At 35.3% G+C, this 19,655-nt stretch overlaps 1 protein-coding gene across 1 annotated transcript; it reads right to left on the reverse strand.

Annotated features, from left to right (window-relative positions):
• Positions 1-2,642: 2,642 nt before the first annotated feature.
• Positions 2,643-11,345, reverse strand: LOC134854075 (thioredoxin domain-containing protein 12-like). The gene is made up of 3 exons (XM_063870148.1): positions 10,820-11,345; positions 3,649-3,792; positions 2,643-3,018 (listed from the first exon to the last, which is right to left on the reverse strand). The coding sequence occupies exons 1-3, from the start codon at positions 11,081-11,083 to the stop codon at positions 2,887-2,889; spliced, it is 540 nt and encodes a 179-aa protein (XP_063726218.1). The 5' UTR covers positions 11,084-11,345; the 3' UTR covers positions 2,643-2,886.
• Between the last annotated feature and the right edge of the window lie 8,310 nt (positions 11,346-19,655).

Below are 19,655 nucleotides of genomic sequence, written 5' to 3' on the forward strand. Positions count from 1 at the left end.
CAGACTTAAAGATCAGTGCGCCAAACAAACGCAAATCTTTATTCACACCAGATAATTCCCCCTTTCGCCGCCCCTTCCCGAACATCCCCCCCCCCCCCATTTGATGGTCCGCAATTTTTTGTTCTGATTATTTGACCTTCATGCGTGCCCTACAACGCCAAAATAGCAAGGAAAAGTTTTATGAGAATGGAAATATTGCAATGTGGGGATGTGGAAACAGTGTCATAGTTTTATGAGGCATCAGTACTGTCAACTTGAAATACAACAAATTAACAGTTATATTCTGTTTTCCAGGACTGGGACTTTGGGGACCTGGTGTACGTGTTACATGCGGGGGAGACCCTCTCATCCTACTTACAGTCCACACTGCTACTCAACTTAGCCACCAGTCTAGCTATAAATGGTATGAACATTTTTGCCAAGAAATCATTAGAAACTTTCACAAATCAAAGGACCGACAACCGAACTGTGTCGCGTTTAAATGTCAATGAACGACCGTTTTTCGATCTTTTCAGGAAGAAATAGGAAAACTTTTTCACGCTCTTACTTCTTTTTGGCTTGTTGATTTCTTTTTTCTTCGCAATATCATTGAATAGAAGCCCATGATAACAAACTCTTAAACTCTTAAACTCTTATAACAAACTCTGATAACAAACATAAAGAGCAATCAGACATAAATTTTTTCGAAATCAAAGCTTTATTGTGAAGTTTTTTTATCAAAACCAGTTCTGACAAATTTTTAATTGTCAAAAAGCGTTTTCAAAAAGCACTTTTAATTGTCAAAAAGCGTTTGTTCCGCCAGCTATTTTTCGAAACTCAGCAGTTATCAAAAATTTAATGCTTTTTAGTTTTTTTGAATTTATCCATTGGCTTTTGTTGTTGTTCTGTTTCCGATTACACATTTTCAAATTAGACATTTTTTGCCCAGCCCTCTTAAAGAATTGGGAAAGAACTATGTCGCAGGGTGTAGATGTGTTCTTTTTTCTTCACAATGGAAGCGCGGTTATCAACCTTTAACAATGCGAATGGCAAATAAAAGTGGCATAAACAATTGCGAATGAAGAGCCATCAGAAAAAAACTTTCAGAAATCAAAGCTTTAGGGTGAAAATTCTGACAAATTCTTAATGGTCAAAAAAATTTTATGGTAGTTTCTTCAGTCAGCTATTTTTCGAAATTCGTCAATTAAAAAAGCCAGTGCTATTTAGATTTTTAAAAAGTTTTTCTTTGGCTGTATTTTTGTGTTTTCGATGACCCATTTTTGATTGAGTCAGTTTTCCTGCCCATCTTTTTTTTTTTAAAAAGGCAAAGAAATATTGCAAAGGGCCGGGTAGAGTGTTTGTTGAAGTTTTTTTTAAGGTGTTGTTTAATAAGAACCTTGCAAGAGTTTTTTTAAAGAAAATGAAATCTAATTTCCTGATTTTCCAATGAAATAAAAAAATTACTTTTTGATCCAGTTTATTCAAATTGGTTTAATTTTATCAAAAAGCCAAAAATAAAATGTCTAGAAATTCAGAAAGCTTCGAGGGCATTTTTTTCTTCGATTTTTGAAAGTTGAGGTTTTTAAAAAAAAAACAGGTCAGTTTGCCTGTTTAATTGCGTTCACTGACTCTTTTCATTTGTATGTTGTCTGATAAGAGGAATGAACATATTGAAGACAATTATATACGTATTACTATTTTTTTTTGTTTTTTGTAGGAAAAAGCTTTAAAATGTGCAGAAAAATCTCTAATAACTACAGATGTGCATTCAAACAGGGTGATGCATTTATACTTAGGCATATATGCACTTTTTGAGTTCGATTGAAATTCATCTGCTGAAAGTAACGTAAATAGAACTTTCCAAATACGAACGTGGAAAAGACGCAAAAAAAACGTGAACGATTTCTACTTTCAAAATTGGAATTTAATTTCAAATTTCCTGCGGAACAAAAATTTTACCTGTTGATCAAATTTTCTCAAGTTGGGTCAATCTTATCAAAAAAGCGCCAGTCATAAATCGTCCTAGAAATTCAAAGAGCTTGAAGGGCATCTATTTTTTCTGTGAAATTCGAAAAACTATATACATCTACTAAAACGAGAGTTTCTATGAACGTAGATTTTTTTTACGATGACCGTTTGCAAAATGCGAAACTTACAAGAAACATGCAAGATTTGTGCTAGATTTACATTCACTTAACCCCATAGAAATTTTACTGATGATTTATAATTGATACATTTCCCGCAAGTATCTGAAATTGCAAATATATTCTTTTTTGTCAACCATCTCTTGTACTAGTTGTAATTAGCAACTCTAGATTCTTGAATTAGTTATTGATTTCTCATTAGTTACACAATTAACTTTTTCAAATATTAGGTTTAATCTGAGTGTTTGGAAAACTTTTTCAAAAATTGTGTACATACTTTGAGAACAGTATTTTCCCCTTTTTTCCTTCCTTCAGAGAAAGATGATCCAAAAAACTTCCTGTGAGGTTTTACTAAGTATCTGAACTTTTCAAAAAAAGCCAATTTAAATTAATTTTGTTTTTGTGTTACATTTATTTTGCTATTGGAATGCAAAACTTGCAAGAATCTTGTCAGAGTAGATCTTGAAAAAAAAGGAAAAGGTTTTTCTTGTAAGATTTCTTGCAAGATATCTGGCAACATTTGCATTCTGAGGTTACTGGGGATGACATTGAATGCAAATTTGATGACGCACAATTTACATAAATTGTGATTTTAACATTTTTATTGACATATTTATTTTTGATTTCAGCTGTTGTTTGACCAATTTAATGTCTTCAGAAAAACTGTATTTAGAACATAGAACATGAGCGGTAGTTTTATCCCAAAAGATACAATTTATTTTTCACGGTAGGTATGAATTAAATATTATTCAAATTGATTAACTTATAACTCAGTTTTGCTCTTCGCGTCCCAAAAAGTGACTGCCTTGTTCATGCCCTCAACTATTTCATCCACTCCTGGGTAGAAGAACTTGTGCTTGGTCTGTCTCCGCGGGTTCATCACATTAGGGTTTATCTGAAATGAAGTAAGCTTAAAATATTTTGGAAAAAATCATCAACGCAAATGAGCTTGAGCAAAGACTTTTTAAGTTTTAGGTGTATTCACTGAATTATATAATCTAGAATCTATTATTAAATATTCTCGTTCGCTTACCTGCAAAAATACAGCCCTGACTCTTCATTGGTAGTGTTTTATGACAAGTTTTCGACCAACCTTATTTTTTTCACTGAAGGTGCCTTTAGAGCCAATATATTGATTTTGAGGGGTCATTTAGGGAGAGGGGGGACACGCGTCAAAAAACGCAATTATTTGGTCAAAATTTTCCAAAAAAGCCAAAAAACGACATTGACTTTTTTCAAAACTTTCCCGGCAGCGAGGAAAATTGTGGTGCAATGGAGTCTTTATTTTGTTTTCAAGAGAGTTCAAAAAATCAATTATTTAGACTTCTCATTTCTTGACCAGTCATTCCAATTTCATCTGATGTTTCTCTAAGTTGTTATTGACTACCAGATGGAAAATTGTTCTCATGAAATTGTTCTCTGATGTCAATCATTGTAAATTGTCTGTTTATTGCTACAAAATGGTACGTGAATTTTTTTTTCCACATCCGTATATTGATTCGCACGCTCGGTAAACTCATTATACCTTTCCGCTCTTGTCTGTGAAGAGAATGCGTGGCACATATCCCCCGTCTGGTTTGAACTGAGGCTCCTCCGGCTCCTCTTTGTTCTCCAAGTTCACCATGTGGAAATGTTTACTCAATTTCTGGATCTTCTTAGAAGCAGCAACCTACCAGAGCATATTTGAGTTTATTAGGGTACAAAAGTTAAACTTAATTAGTTAATTGCGTCAGAACATATGTAGCTAGTTACATAGGTTATCTTAAAAAAATTTTAAAACTTTTCTTCGAGAAAAAACCGAGTTCATACTTGAACAGTAGCAGAAACAGTGTGAAAAATTTGCACCTTGCACCGAAAAAACAAATTTTTGCAACGATTTTTGAAAAAAAAACGCGATATTTATGCTGGGTCGGTTTTTTTACGAGAATTTTTTTTATATGCCGTTTTTGGCTGAGATTCTGGAAAGTCCAAAAAAAACTAAATTATGGTTTCGAAAATAAACACTAATTTCACCTGCGAACACTAATAATTTTTGTTGCCATTTTGGGATAAGTATGGTGCGCAAAACATCCACTATGGCCCGTAAAAATTGCTATCGGTTACTTTGTCAAGTAATTTCTAGTTTTGCAATCAGTGCGAAACTTCGTTTCGGCCTCTTTTAGTAAATTTTTAAGAGTTGATGAACGTGGTTCAGACTTATATATAGTTGCTGATGAGTTTTTTTTTTTTTTTTTTTTCGTTTTTCTTTCAGAAAAAGCCTTAAATTTTTGCAAGGCCCAATTCTACCCGATTTGACTTACAATTTGTTTTTAAGGTCAGTTCATTTGCTTTTTTAAAAAGAAAGGCAAGCTCCAGTATCAAACAGCAATCACAAAAAAATCGTGATCAACTTCCAGTTTCGAAATTGGAGTTTAACTTTCATATCTCCCAGCGGAGTAAAAAATTTACATATTGATCATGTTTCTCAAATTGATATATACTTTTTTGATAATGGCAATCAAAATTGTTTTAAAAGTTCAGAGCTTGAATGGAATCTATTTTTTTTTTGTTTAAATTCAAAAATTGATTTTTTTTTTCAAAAAATAGGTATTTTTTCTATTCACTTGCGTTCATTGGCTCTTTTCCAGCTCTCTGTTGGCTATATCCTAAAGGCGCAGGTACTTCAATTCCAAATATTTGGATTTTTGCAACTAATACATTTTTGTGAGTAAAAACTTTCAGTTTTTTTTTGTTTTTCGATTTGTCGATTCATCTGCAAGTTGTTTTCGTAATTCCTTTTTTATCACAAGTAGTAATTCCTTTTTTATTTTCAACGGCGTAATTTTAGAGGAAACGCTTGAGAAAATACTTGCTTTCTTTAGTTCATTATTTTTTTTAAACAAGTAATTCAACCCTACAACTTCGTTGCTCCATGCTTCGTTTAGTCTGCTTCATCCTTTGTCGTTGGTGTCTCGGTTTGGGACTAAGTTCCAAAAATTGTTCATTTGGCCTTCTTTGGATTATGGAGATATTACGCTAGCAATACTATGTACACCGGACAAAACGCTTGCTAGTAATATAGGGTTCTTTCTACTTTCTATCTTAGAAAGTAAATCTAAAGTTCTCTGAGAAATATTTTAATTAAAAAGAAGTTAGTATGAATTTACTGCAAGTTGCCTTTTGACTCGATATTGATTTTAAGGAGGTTAGAGATATTTTTACTGAGAATGGATAGTATTTCATAGAGGACGGTTGGGGTGGTTGAAAAGAGTAGTGTTGGTATTTTGTGAGAATTTGTTGGAACGATTCTCAGTAGTTTTTAGCTTCTATTTATACTCAAATTGGAAATCTCCCAATTTGTCGTATCAAATGAGAAGTTACTTTTTAACTTCGTATTCTCTCGTGAATGTTATTCATGCATTCGAATTTTAGGAGAAGAATCTTTCGTATGCTCGTATTCTACGAGGAAAATTGTTTTATTTGTATTGAAGGAGAATAGTTGTTTTAATTCCCAATGCTTAAAACGTTATACGAGTTATTCCAATTGCATTTCCCTTCCTTTTGCAAAGGGATAAAAAATGGCGGCGGCGTCACGCTTTGTGAGCACAATAAAATTATTCATGTTTCTATTTCAATCTGAAATCAGAACAGAGGTTGATACCAATATTTCGCAGTCGTTTTTGATTTTGATCAAGTGTTTGTACTCCGGTTGGATGTTTTTTGGTTAATTCTGCTTTATGTCACGTCCTGTCATTTTGTCTCAATTTTAGTATCTATTTCACTCGCTCTATCTCACTTGGAAGGTTAGGGCGACAATTCGTAATAGGCGACAATTCGTAACCGGCGACAATTCGTAACTAGGGATAATTCATAACAATACATTGGCACGTAGAATACGCTTGCTCCGCTGCGCTTACATCCGGCACGAGAGGAATACTGCGCGTGAATCAGTGTTCCCCGTTTACCTACTGTTACGAAATGTCGCTTGTTACGAACTGTCGCCTGTTACAAATTGTCGCCTGTTACGAATTGTCGCCTGTTACGAATTGTCGCCTGTTACGAATTGTCGAATGTTTCGAATTGTCGAATGTTTCAAATTGTCGCCTGTAACGAATAGTCGCCTGTTACGAATTTACGCTTGTTACGAATTGTCGCCTGTTACGAACTGTCGCCTGTTACGAATTGTCGCCTGTTACGAATTGTCGCCTGTTACGAATTGTCGCCTGTTACGAACTGCCACCTGTTACGAATTATCGCCTGTTACGAATTGCCGCCTCACGACTTGGAACAGTTCACCTATTGGTCCAATGAATTCAACGTATATGCTGTAGGTCTTGTTTCCAGCAAAGTTCATTTCTACATTTCACTCTCAGTGTCTTGAGTCATGTAATACAGGCATCAGACTAGTATTTGCCACAATAAACTGACATTGATCCCATTTTCGAAGAAAATAGTGAAGAATATATCTGCCTGGAGTGTTTTTTTTTAGTTCAAACATTTTTTAGATATTGCGAGTATGCTTGCACTAGACTAAAATTCAAGTATGCTTGCGAGCGAGTATGCTTGCACTAGATTAAAATGCAGAATTTAACCCCATCTAAAATGCTGTGAAACTTTAACCCCCGTCTAATTTAGCCCCCTCCCAACCCCACGTTTACTGAAACTACTGAATGTGAACGGGTGTTAAAAAATCTTGAATAGGGGTGCAAAAAAATTTGGGGGGGGGGGGGGGGATGAAAAAACTGGACTGGGGGCTGCGGAAGGGTTGGGTTGACACAGCAGGTGGAATTCGATGGTAAAAAAACTTGGAGGGGGGTACTGGGGTTGTTAAACTTTAGCAAACATGGGGATGTTTGCTAAAACAAATTCGAAATCTAACTTTTTTGCTTGTTATAATTGTAAAAGACATGGCTGAATTTCTGGAGAAAAATTGCAAAATTTCTGTAAACATAGTCACATTGAATTTAGTTGAAGAAACAAAGGGCTTTTTATTGGATTACTTCGGATTTTCTTCCAAAAGAATCAAATATAACGGATTTTATTGACAAAACATTCAATTTCCCTGCCAAAAATTTCTCGGTCTGAAATTTACAACTGTAATGGATTATGATGGGAAGTTTTTGCCTCAAAAACCCATTATTGTCAATCAAATTCCATGGGTGCTCGGGTTTGTATTTTTTCTCTGTTTTTGTTTCGTAATTAGCTGTGATTTGCTGTTTCTGTTGCTTTGATATTAACTCCTATGCTGTGGCGTGCGCAGAAATTATTCTAAGGGGGGGGGGCGGTTTTTCAAAACAAAATGAACATTCTCATGACCTTTTTTAAATCGACCAATTTGATTTTCAGAGCACTCCTAAATTACTATGAGGACCCTGTTTTGTCTGCGCCGCACGCAAATTTTTCAAAAAACAGGCAAAAAAGGCGTTTTTGGGCACTTTTTGAAAATGTTTGACCAAAAAATTGCGTTTTTTCGGCGCCGCGCATTCCCATCTCAAATTTACTTTTATTGTCGCCGAAGTAGCCTTTAGAAAATTTTTGAGGTCGGTTAGCCAAAAAAGGATGTCGTAAAGTTATACCAAAGGGAGACCCTTTGGAAAAATTTGGCAACCAGAATTGAGGGGGGGAGGCGGTCGCCCCCCCCCCCCCCCCTCAGCACGCTACTGCTCCTATGATAAAAACCTTTTTGATCCATAAATTGCTGGATCAACCCATTTATCTTGATATTGTTTCGGTGCTTTAATAAAAACTCTTATAAGAACAATTTTTTGATAAAATCTTGCAAGATGAGCCAAAAATGAAATATTGTCTAATATCCGTTATTTGATTTGAGTTTTTTATTTTTTGAAACGTAACTTTTTTTCTGAGAGGTCTTGTTGGTTTTTCTACTACAAATTCATATAGCAAGTTTAACTCTCCAACTCAGAGCTCTAGTTTAAAGTTTACGCAATTATAGAAAAGGAACCAACTAAAATGTGGTAAAATAATTGTCTTCTCAGTGTTTTTGATTAAAAAAGTTGTGGTTTTTTAGTAGAAAACTTATTGATACCTTATTAAAAAAAGCTTTCCTGGAATGCAGGATCAAGTCTGTTGCAATTATTCGATTGTTTTTGGATTGTATTTAATAAATGTTCAGGTTTTCAATGGTTGTTCGTAGATTTAAATCTAAAAGTAGATTTAAATTGATTTAAATTTGATTTGGATCAATTTTTGTAGTTGGAATTTAAGATCAATTCAAATCAATTTTAATCTAAATCAATCTTTATCTTTTTTATTTCATCTACGTCCTTTTTTCATACCAAAAATCGATCTCAACGTAATCAACTTACTTTTTTCATACTAAAATTCATCATAATCTATTTTTGTCAGTGCCCGGGGGGAATTAAAATACGAAAAAAATCAAGCCAGATTAGTTGAACTCCTTAAACATTATAGTAACAATATGAGGGCCCCTCATTCAATTTCGATTTTTAGCTTCTTTGTTTTTTAATTTAACCCTTTCATCTAATTTTTTTTGATCTGATCAAAGCTTCTACCGCTACTAATTGTTGCGTGCTACGAGTTGTCGCGTGATGCGAATAGTTGCTTTTTATAAATGCTACGAATAGTCGCTTTCACCGAATTGTCGCTTGCGGCGAAATTTCGCCATGCTCCATAAATTTACACATCAAATTACACATCTTCTTAAATTTGAGCTCAGGACATTAATACCGTTCGGTTGATATAAAAAAAAACAATTAAAAAGGGTTAGTTATAAGTCGGAACTCGTCAGGAGAAAACAAACACCCCGATCACAAATATTCCATCAATTTGTTCCAAAGTCGGAACAAAAATAATGTTTTATGTCTCCTTTGCTTCCTTGTTCCAAATTAATTTAGTCTAATTAATTTAGTCCACGTCGCCTCTTACCCGCACCAGAATTCCATGGATAATAATCGATTATATTGAACTTTCGTGGTCTGTCTCAATAAATTTCCATAATATTCGATTATAATTGATTAAAAATGGATTATAATAAAACTATTTTTCTATTCAATAAAATCCGATTATAATCGATTATAATCGATTATTTTTGAAAGAAAATGAAATTTATTTTTGAAAGAAAATGAAACCCTTTATCGAGGCAAAATAATCTGTTTTTATTCGATTATACTCGATTATAATGGATTTTTTCGAGGGGTTATTTATAAAAAATTTTAAATTTTGTTCAAAATTATTTCATTTCCTATTTAGTGCAGTTGCTACGTATTACGTTTCATAAAATGTTTAACTTCAGAACAAAATTTATTTTTTTTACTCTACTTTTTTAAATCATCGCAGTTTGTCTAACACTTCATTCACTGTTTTTCGCCCCCACCCTCCAGTTTACTGCCTCCCACCCCCCCAGTTTACCGTCCCCCCCCCCAGTTAAGCCCCCAGTTTACTAAGCTTCCCCCACCCCGCTTACTCCCCCTCCCACCATTTACCCTCCCCCAGTTTACCAGTTCCCCCCCCCCCGGATTTATTGATTTATTTACCCACCCTGGTTTATTTACCCAACCCCCCCCCCCAGCTTCTCCCCCCCCCCCCCCTCAGTTTACCCTACCCCTTTAGCTGAGGGGGGGGAGCTTGAGGGGGCGAGGGGATGACGTTGAGACAAATGGGAGAAAATGGGCGAAAATTAAGATGAAGACATTTAACTTGTTATTCTGATTCGTCTTAAATGTCTTAAATTATTCTTTGCTTTAACTGCATGTTTTTAGGAAAACTTAGTATTTTTACATTTTTAAACTTGCTTTTTTCTTCCAGGCATAGAAAGAACTAAAAATAGAATAGCCTAATTAACGAAATAAAATGGATTATAATGGATTTTTTTGGCAAAATAATCGATTATATTGAAGAAAAAAATGGATTATAATGGATCAAAATGGATTTTTATTCTTCAAAAAAATCGATTTTAATGACCACATAATCGATTACGTGGTCTAAATTTGCCACAATAAGGGATTATAATGGATTATAATGGATTATAATGACAACATTTCAGACAACATTTTTCCAATATAATGGAACTCCGGTGCGGGTATTAACCCCCGTGTTCGAATTCCAATTGCATTCTAATTTCCTTTTCATTACTATCATTTTAAGATGTTTTGTGACTAAACCTCCTGCTATCATTATATACTCATCATGTATAAAATCTCTAAAAATCCTTCCTTCACACATTGAAACGTTTTCGGTTGACTTATTGTCTTATCAAATTTTTTCTTTTCAAGAGTATAATGATAGATAACTGTTCTTTATTTAAAATATTAACTCAAGTATTTAGTCACAAACATCAATTTGTAACAATTACGGTTGTATCAATCAGTCAATTTGCCGAATATCAAAATAAACGCATCGCATCCATGGTGCTCAAACTAATTTATTTTACAAATTAAAAGCCAAAAAAAATCCGAAATTAGCCCCGAGACGAGCAGTATTAATACTATGCCAGTCCAAAAAACGGTTCTCGATTCGTGGTTTTGTGTCCAATAGAAGAATTGGAATTATCGGAACTTTTCAGAACTTTCCATCGTCAATTCGAGGAGAAAAACAAAACATTGGAAATGGAATCTTTCGGACCTGTATAAAAGTTTAAAATTTCGAAATTTTCATGGCTGTTTTCCAACTCCAAACTTGGACTATGCCGCCCAAAAAAACAAGACAATTATTTGGAATGTGCAGAAATTTCTACTCACTATAGGTTTCAGTCTCTTGCACGCACCACACCACGTCTTGTGCACCAGAATCATGATTGGCTTCTCACTCGAATGCTTCTTAGCATAGTCCAGAGTGACCCAGTCTGTTTTGTCCCCAAATCCCCTGCCAGATACTCTGGCTTCTGTCGGAATTGAAGATTTGGCATATGTTTCTAGTGATAATTCGGATAGAGCTACCAAAATGGTTAATAAAACAGCTATGCTGGTCGGAACTAGAAAGCTAATTGAAATTTTTGATTTCATTTTCTCGTTTTCAAAATCTTCAACTAGCAGTAGAAAAATAAAGTTGCGACATTAAGTGATGAAATTACGAAGTGAACATGTTCCTTAATCTGGAGTTAGAAAATATTGCATTGCTGTTGGTTTGTTTGTTGAGTCAATGTGTTGTCCGAACATTTTGAGTCATTTTCAAGTGCTATTTGGCTTGCGCTGTTAGTGAAACAAAAAAAAGTTCAAACACAAATGGAAGGCATACCAATCGATAGGCAGCTAACTGGCTTTTAGCCGTTCTCTCAAGACAGAAGAGTCTCATCACTTAGCAAGAACTTTTGCGCTTGGCCCTTCTTTCAATAGAAAATATAGCTTTCATCAAATTTATCGGACAAGAACGTCTTAAATTTTTGAAATAATTCCGACCTTGAGACAGTGAAATTGAGTAAAAAATACAACCGAATTTTCAAAATTGCGTTTGAACTGTCAAAAGAGCAAACCAAAATGATTGCGTTTTTTCAGAGGTCAATTTTTTTGATAACCTTCAAGATCTTAACTCAGCAGCGATATGACATGCAATTTTTCAGTAAAAAAGAACTGATAGCTCCGGCAAAAAGGTAAACGCGAAACTTCAAATACGTATTTCTAAAACTTTTGGATTGAAGGTCAGAAATATTTCAAAAATTTATGACGTTGTTATAAACTATATAAGTGTTCGGACAATCGAAAAACATAATAATCGGTGTTTTTTTTTCTGAAAATTTGATTTTTTGGTTAGCTCTTTTTACTAATTTTTCATATATCAATCTGAAATATAGTATAGATGTCCTCAGCTTAAAACCAGAAACATATTTTAACGGCGAATGTTTTCGTAAAATCATTGGAGTGATATTAATTAAAACTGTCATCGTTTAATTCAAATAGTCAACGAATATGTTTAAAATATGTTTTAGAAATTTTGCTAGATGTTCTTCAGATAGTTATTCGCGCTCCTAATTGTCAAAGAAACTATAAAATAAACCAAAAGGCAATTTTGTGCAAACTAACTTAAACGTTTTTTTTCGTTGATTCGATTTATAAAATTGTGCTGAAAACGTTGGTTTTAAGTAAAGCGTTTGATTAAAATTGCTTTTTATCATTGCAGGAACAAGTAGGTTGCAGAATCCTGAAAACCTATTAGTTTGCGGTAAATTACTCTTCTTAATCTGAATTTAGACCAAAATTGCGATTTTTACTCGTCCATTTTTTTGCACTGGGGCCAAACAAAATTACTTTAAAACAGCTTGCAGCTACAAATCTGATAGTCCTACATCTCCAAAAATTGTTTTAAATTGAGCTTGGTCCCATTCAGAGAGACTTAAATGGTAACTAAATTCCATCTAAATCAATTTATATCAATTTTTTGACACTCAAATTGACCCAAATTTTCCTTGATGAATCAATTAAGTAAATTTAAGTGCTGGTGATCTCAGTAATCAACCAAAAAAAACTCGCGAGAGGTGTTTAATCATACAACAAACACTCTTAAAATGTACCCAATTTGGTTGAAACTTTACGAGTGCGCGAATTATTCAAAATTTCTTTGTAATTTTACAGAAAACTTCTGAAATTTTGAAAAGTCAATTATTGTGTGAATACTTTTTTGTAGAAGGTTATGATTTTTTTTGATGAAGTTTAAAAGTTTGTTACAGCTCAAATTTGGTTTTTCGAGATTTGTTTTTGATTTTTTCAAAATTCAGTGCATTTCCTTTGCTATAAAATGTGCAAAATCAACTATCGAACAGCAAAAGAGTAAAGATCATGAAAGAGTGCTTGTTTTCTGATTTCGAAAAAAAAATTGTTTTTAGATTTACCAGTTAAATAAAAAAAAATTAGTAAAGGATCAGTTTTCTCAAAATGGGTTTACTTTATTGAAAAAGTGACAAGAAAAAATATTTCTTTAAATTCATAGAGATTTAAAGCCATCTATTGTAGTTGAATTTCAAGTCTGTATTTTGTTTCTGCTTCCTTGCGTTCATTGACATTTTTCCAATTAACGATTGGGTACGTTTTTTTTCCACGCAAAGATACACAACGCAGGTCAATAACTATCTAAATGGGGCGAGTGAAATATCATATTCAAGTCCTTTCAATCGTATTCAAACAGTTTCAAAGTTTTACCCTTTTTTCAAGCAAGAATAACGATGGAGTTGGTTTTTTAGCTACAGTCAGAGGACGTTTTTTCCGTTTTCTCTGCAACAATTAAATATACAGGAACCAAGTGACTCTTTCAATTATTTTTTGATTGAGGTTTTTACGCGGCATATAGAGTAAGTAAAGATCATCAGCTTCACAAAAAACCAATTAAAGCCCACAAAATCAATTTCTATGTGTTCTTTTTGAGAATGCTCCCAGAGCAAGAACACCTCTGAAACTAGTTATGGTTAACTGAGAATCTTACGCCTTCAAAGATTTTTCAATATTAATTCAGTTAGCTCCTTCCAAATCTTTTAACCAACGTGTGTCAAAATTTCATTAATGTATCTTTAATAGTTGCAGAGAAAACAATAAAAAAACGTAAGACAAAATCTTTTCATTTGCTCGTTGAAAGCAAAAAAGTTGCAACTTCTATGTTTCGTAACTGTAAATCTAGGTGATGAAAACCAACATTTGGCGTGATGTTTTTCATAGGTGATGAAAAACAACATTTTGCAAGTCACAGTGCAGTATATTATGTTGGAAAATTCACAACAAACATAAAAATGGAAAACAATAAAGACGGTGGCAAATTTTGTCAAGAATCGGGGTGAAACACTCAAAATATGAAAAAAATTGAATACAACTTGAGATGGCTAAAAGAATCGCAGAAGACTCACAGATGTTTTTACCACTGATTTAGTCTGCTATCAAAAATACTGATACCAAGCCATGCGACATATACCATATGTTTATTCACCTAAATGCCAACTTTTGGCTTCAAATAATTCAGAATAAGTTAGAAAAATCTTCCATCAACAAAAACTAAACAGTTTGAAGATCATACAGGAAAAATTGACAATTATCATGGCAGTTTGCTTTTTTTTTCAGGTCAAAACGTCCAATCAGAATTCCAGTAGATTTTTTTAGATCAGCAGTGAATATTATTGATAGTGTTAATATTGTTGTCATTATTATGGAAAACTGCTTACCAGTTCCTTATCCCATTAACGTGCAAAATAAATGGGATCTCTTCAATTATCCCCCCTCTGGTATCTAGGAACGAATTGTCATTCTATGAAGAACTAGTTCACCCGTTATGCATTGTGGTACCGTGTAGTACTGTTGCCACAGTAACCTTGGATAAAGTGTTATTAATATTCAGTTATGTATTGTTAGTATTATTCAAGGCCATCCATGCAGGCCAAACGTAACAGTCATTTGGACAGTTGCGATCATAGAAGACACATGAACGTGATCTCTAACAAAACTAAGCAATTCAACAAGACAGAATTAAAGGTTTTAAAATATTCTCTTTTGCTCTTACTTACCCGTAGCATAGCAATATCACATGGCGCAGCCAGCAGGATTTCTGTCCCAGGACAATAGAACAGATATGGGGATCCCTGTATTTTGGACGAACGCGAATTCCGACCCTCCTTGGAATATCAAAATATGGCTAGACCAATTTCTTTTGGCAGTTACAGTAAAGGAGAGCGTGAATCCGGAACTATTATTAGAAGAACCGAAAGAAGTTCTTTTGGAACCGTTACCAAGACCAGAGACCCCACGAGAACACGAAAACGCTCAGGCGATTACAGAAAAAGAAGCTCGAGACCAACTAGCCCGGGATAAGATTCTCTTGGAAAATGAAGAAAGAAAAACTAGAGGACCAAAGGTTGGACACAACGTATATTACAACGAAGTACAGAAAAGAGTAGCCTCTAGATTATTTCTGGCGTTGGGGACAGAAGGAAAGAAGAAATTTGTTCAAATGAACCCGCATGTAGAAGTTTCAAAGTTAGAATTCAGGCAGATGGTAGCGTTGGCTAAGACTTCATTTGATAAATCACAGAGTGTTACGTATGAACGCTACAAGCTGTTTAATCGTTCACAGGAAATAGGGGAATCACTCGAGGTATTTCATGCCACACTAACTGCTCAAGCAGCTAGAGCAGAATTAGGGACACTGGAGGACGAACTAGTGCGTGACCTATTCATATCGAAAAAGAAAAATGTGTTATTACAAGATACACTAACGTTTGAAACATTTTCACCAGAGGAAGTATTGAAAAGGGCGCTGAAATTTGAACAAAGTAAACAGACAACTCAGGCATTTCAGAAAACTAATGCAACGACTGCAAGTACAGCTCAGGTAAATCGAACAATGAAGATAAAGCAAGAACCAATTATGAGTATTGGAAATAAAAATGCTTACGGAAGGAGACAACCGAACAACATGTACAAGAAGAAATCATCAGACAGAAAAGAAGGGGAAAATTTTACAGACACGAAAGCGTGTACTACTCGATGTGGTCGACCATTTGGGGAAGGACATTTGAAGAAATGTCCGGCCATGGGCAAAACATGTAAAAATTGTTCGAAACCAAATCACTTTGCAAGAATGTGTAAGTCACAGCAAGTAAATGAGATTGCGGAAAAATCATCCAGTTCAGATGAAGAGTGCAATTTAATTCAGTCATTTGACTCGTGTGAGGAGTTCGAAATTATGGCTGTTGAATCAGAATTGTCTTCGATGGAAGAAATAGATGAGTATATAAAACAGCAATCAAACAGAAACCGAGATATCAAGAAAAGTAGCAAGGACATACAGAAAGTTGATATTCGCAGAAATACCCGATCGAAACAAATAAGGTCCTTAAAAACTTTGGTGAGAATAGATCATCAAATCATCAACATGACTATTGATACGGGCAGTCCTGTATCATTTTTGAACTGGGCTACTGCAAAGCAAATTCTGGAGTCTTCAAAAAATACGAGGTTCATTCCACGTGAAAATCTCAACCTAACTACAAAATTTGTAGACTATAATAAACAGCCGATCAATATATTGGGTGCAATTACCACGACCATCCGTTCAGCAGGGTGGGAGGTGGTGGGAGCATCGTTCTTAATCACAAGCGACGCACGAGATGTATTTTGGGGCTGGATTTACAGAGCAAAGTCGGGATACACACAACACAGAAGTTGGCACCGAAAGAAAAAAAGAGGTTTGACGTGTTACTGTGCGAACAGTCAGAAGGTTGGAAAAACTATAGTAAATTTAAAAACCTTTTTGATCGTCAAGGGTGTTCAAAAAATCACGTTGTCAGCACAAAGTTCAAAGACCCACTTTGTCCATTACAAGAAAAAGGGAGACGCATCCCAATACACATACAAGGGAAAGTGTATGAGTTAATGGAAAAACTGCTAAAAGAGGGGCATATAAAACGTCTAGACAAATGTACTAGTGATTGTTTTATAGCACCTATTGTAATAACAGTAAAAAAAAGACGACTCCATAAAATTGGCTTTAGATGCTAAACCCATCAATAGACAGTTGTTCAAAAATAAATATCAAATGCCGAATGTGGATGAATTATTGGATGGGGTCAGTCAAATAATCACAGCAAATGAAAGCGGTACACTGTATTTCTCAGTATTTGATTTGAAGTATGCCTACAGTCAACTTCAACTAACTGCAGAGACAGCTAAACAATGCAACTTTAACATCATAGGTGGGCAAGCTACTGGAACATACAGATTTTTGACCGGATTTTACGGTCTGGCAGCTATGCCAGCTGAGTTTCAAAAAGCTATGGACAGAACATTGAACCATGCGGAAAATACATTCTGTTTTCTGGACGACATACTCATTGTGTCTAAAGGAAGTGAACAAGAACATGAAAAATTGATCTTGAATGTGCTGGAAAAGCTAGAAAAAGAAAGTTTGGCACTAAAACTGTCGAAATGTGAATTCTTTCAACAGGAGGTGAATTGGTTGGGACATAAGTTATCGTTGGAGTGTATTTCTCCAAAGATAACCAAAACGGATGCGATTTTGAAGCTTAGTCCGCCAACTTCACTGAAACAACTCAGATCATTTCTGGGTAGCATAAATCATCTGGCCAAATTCATTCCAAACGCAGCCACTTTAACTGAAAAGTTAAGACCTCTGCTGCGAGAAGAAAACGAAAAGAAAAAACTCAAAAGTGTGAAAATTCAAGTAAAAAAATTCGAATGGAAAGAAGAACACTCGGAGATATTTGAATCGATAAAAGCAGCGGTTGCGAATATAACAAAAATTAATTATTACGACCCTAAGCTACTTACTAGGGTAAAATGTGACTCCAGCCATAGTGGACTGGGGGCATCGTTGGAACAAAAAAACGGGGAGGGGGAGTGGATACCGATTGCATTCGCTTCCAGATATCTAAACACACAAGAAAAAAATACTCCACAAATGAACAAGAATTGCTAGCAGTAGTATGGTCTGTTGGCCGATTTAAACATTATTTGTTAGGAAAAGAATTCGTGATAGCCACTGATCATAAAGCACTGGTTTCTGCTTTGGATGAACATAAGTCAAACAAAACCTACCAATCTAGGTTGGCTAGATGGGTAGACTGATTACTACCCTATCAATTTAAAGTTATTCATTTACCAGGAAAAGATATGGGTATAGTAGATTACCTATCTAGAAACCCGAAAGGTGAACCATGGCCGGAGTCAGTATTGGATGAAAAATTTGTAGTCACATCGATTGAAAGTTTTCATAAAGCTCTCGACTGTTTAAACAGTCGACTGAGTGAGCATGATGAGCTCGACCGGAACGAAAACGTTCTGGAATATTCTAGAATTGATCAAAATGTATCAAATCAGAACACGTCATCTACCCGTTGCTATGGCAACCAAAACGGTCCAAAACGGACAAAGCACGACCGGAACGAAAAAATGAAGATTCACGTTGGTTTCAACGAGAAAAGTCTGAAAACTCAAAAATCAATTTATCTCAAAATCGTCAGCAAATACAGTTGGTCGAATCAGTTAAAAAAATCGTGAAGTTATCAAATTACAAATCAGAAAAAATGCATTCAGGCGAAACAACTAAAAGAGAAAAAGAAAAAAAGATGGTCAGAATTCAGGATCGGAATAACTCAGACACACTAAGGGAGGAAATAACAGAAACAACGTTCCAAAGAACCAGAATATACAAAGGACCCCAAACAAATCAGAATCAGACAATTCGGACTCTGAACAAATACCACAAGCGCATTGGAACACGCTGTATAGACAGATCGGAACAGACACAGGAAATAGTGGTCAGTCAACGTCAACTGCCACAACAGCCCAACCTATGTTAGTTTCATTTTGGGAACTAATAGGATCGAAAAAGAATGAAAAACCCCGGCCAATGGAATTAGAAGCCATTTCGGTGATGCAAAGCCCGAAACCATCGAAACAAACTCAATCAGGAGATGAAACTGAAATTGGACAAATCGTTGAGGTGGACCTAACGATGGACAGCATTGATGAACCGGACTACAGTTCAGGAACTGAGACTTGTATGGTCACACCGCAACAGAAGACGAGAAGTGGCCATAAATCGCGGAAAAGCAGTTACCAACTGTCGGAGCAGTTAAAGGAAACAAATAGTCCACTATCACTTGTAAAATTATTCGACAAAAGTCTAGTGGCGGAACTAGTATCAGAGGATACTTGGATGGATCGGCTCAGACGAGTGGTGGAACGGAACGATAGACATGGGTATGAGCTAATGGGCCCATACACCAACCCTCTGGGGCACCAGATGTCGGTTGTTGATGACTGCCTACTGGTGGACAATCGTTTAGCCGTACCTGAGAAGCTGCGACAAGCGGTGCTTTGGCGACTTCACCAAGGACATCCTGGCCAAGAAGCGATGTTGGAGGTCTCCAATTGCTTATGGTGGCCACACATGCACAAAGACATAGTCAATATGGCCGAAGAGTGTAGAATTTGCACTCGTTATGGTAAGAATGCTAAAAATTTAATCCCAAAAATTCGGCCAAACCACTTCCACTGTTGACACAGCCTGGGCAAGAGTTACAATTAGACTATGCGGGTCCACTTGAAGACCATAAGGGAAAGAAGATATATTTGTTAGTTGCTATTGATAGATACTCAAAATTTCCGTCAGTCAAAGTTACGAAATCTACAGGGGGAAAATCAACAATAAAATTTCTACGTACCTACATTGACACACATGGAATACCAGAATCGTTTAAAACGGATCAGTTTTCAGGGTTTAAAGGAAAATCAATGAAAAAATTTTGCACTGAAAATAATATCATTCAAAAATTCTGTCCAGTCGGTGATCATCGAGGATGTGGATTAGTCGAACGAACGATACAAACCATTAAACGAAGATTGGGAGTAATGCTACTCAAAGAAGAAGTACAATCTATTAAATTGTGCTTGAGCACAATAATTAGGGACCTAAGATGGAACAAACAGAAAACAATAAAGTTGTCCCCGTTTGAAGCGCACTTTGGTCGATTACCTAAAACTGTGTTTAAAATTGTAAGGGATAAATTTCTGAAGGAATCTGATCGCTTAGATAAAGAAAATTTGGAGAGATCGGCGTTAACAGCATCGCAGTTGAAGAGAC

Source organism: Symsagittifera roscoffensis, chromosome 9 (genome assembly GCF_963678635.1).
Source record: "Symsagittifera roscoffensis chromosome 9, txSymRosc1.1, whole genome shotgun sequence".
Lineage (NCBI taxonomy): Eukaryota > Metazoa > Xenacoelomorpha > Acoela > Convolutidae > Symsagittifera > Symsagittifera roscoffensis.

Excerpts from the sequence above, each read along its gene's own strand:
- LOC134854075 (XM_063870148.1), bottom strand. The coding sequence starts at position 11,083 with ATGAAATCAAAAATTTCAATTAGCTTTCTAGTTCCGACCAGCATAGCT. Across the intron at positions 3,793-10,819 it reads GCAAGAGACTGAAACCTATA|GTTGCTGCTTCTAAGAAGAT; the intron begins GTGAGTAGAAAT and ends ATGCTCTGGTAG. Across the intron at positions 3,019-3,648 it reads TCACAGACAAGAGCGGAAAG|ATAAACCCTAATGTGATGAA; the intron begins GTATAATGAGTT and ends ACTTCATTTCAG.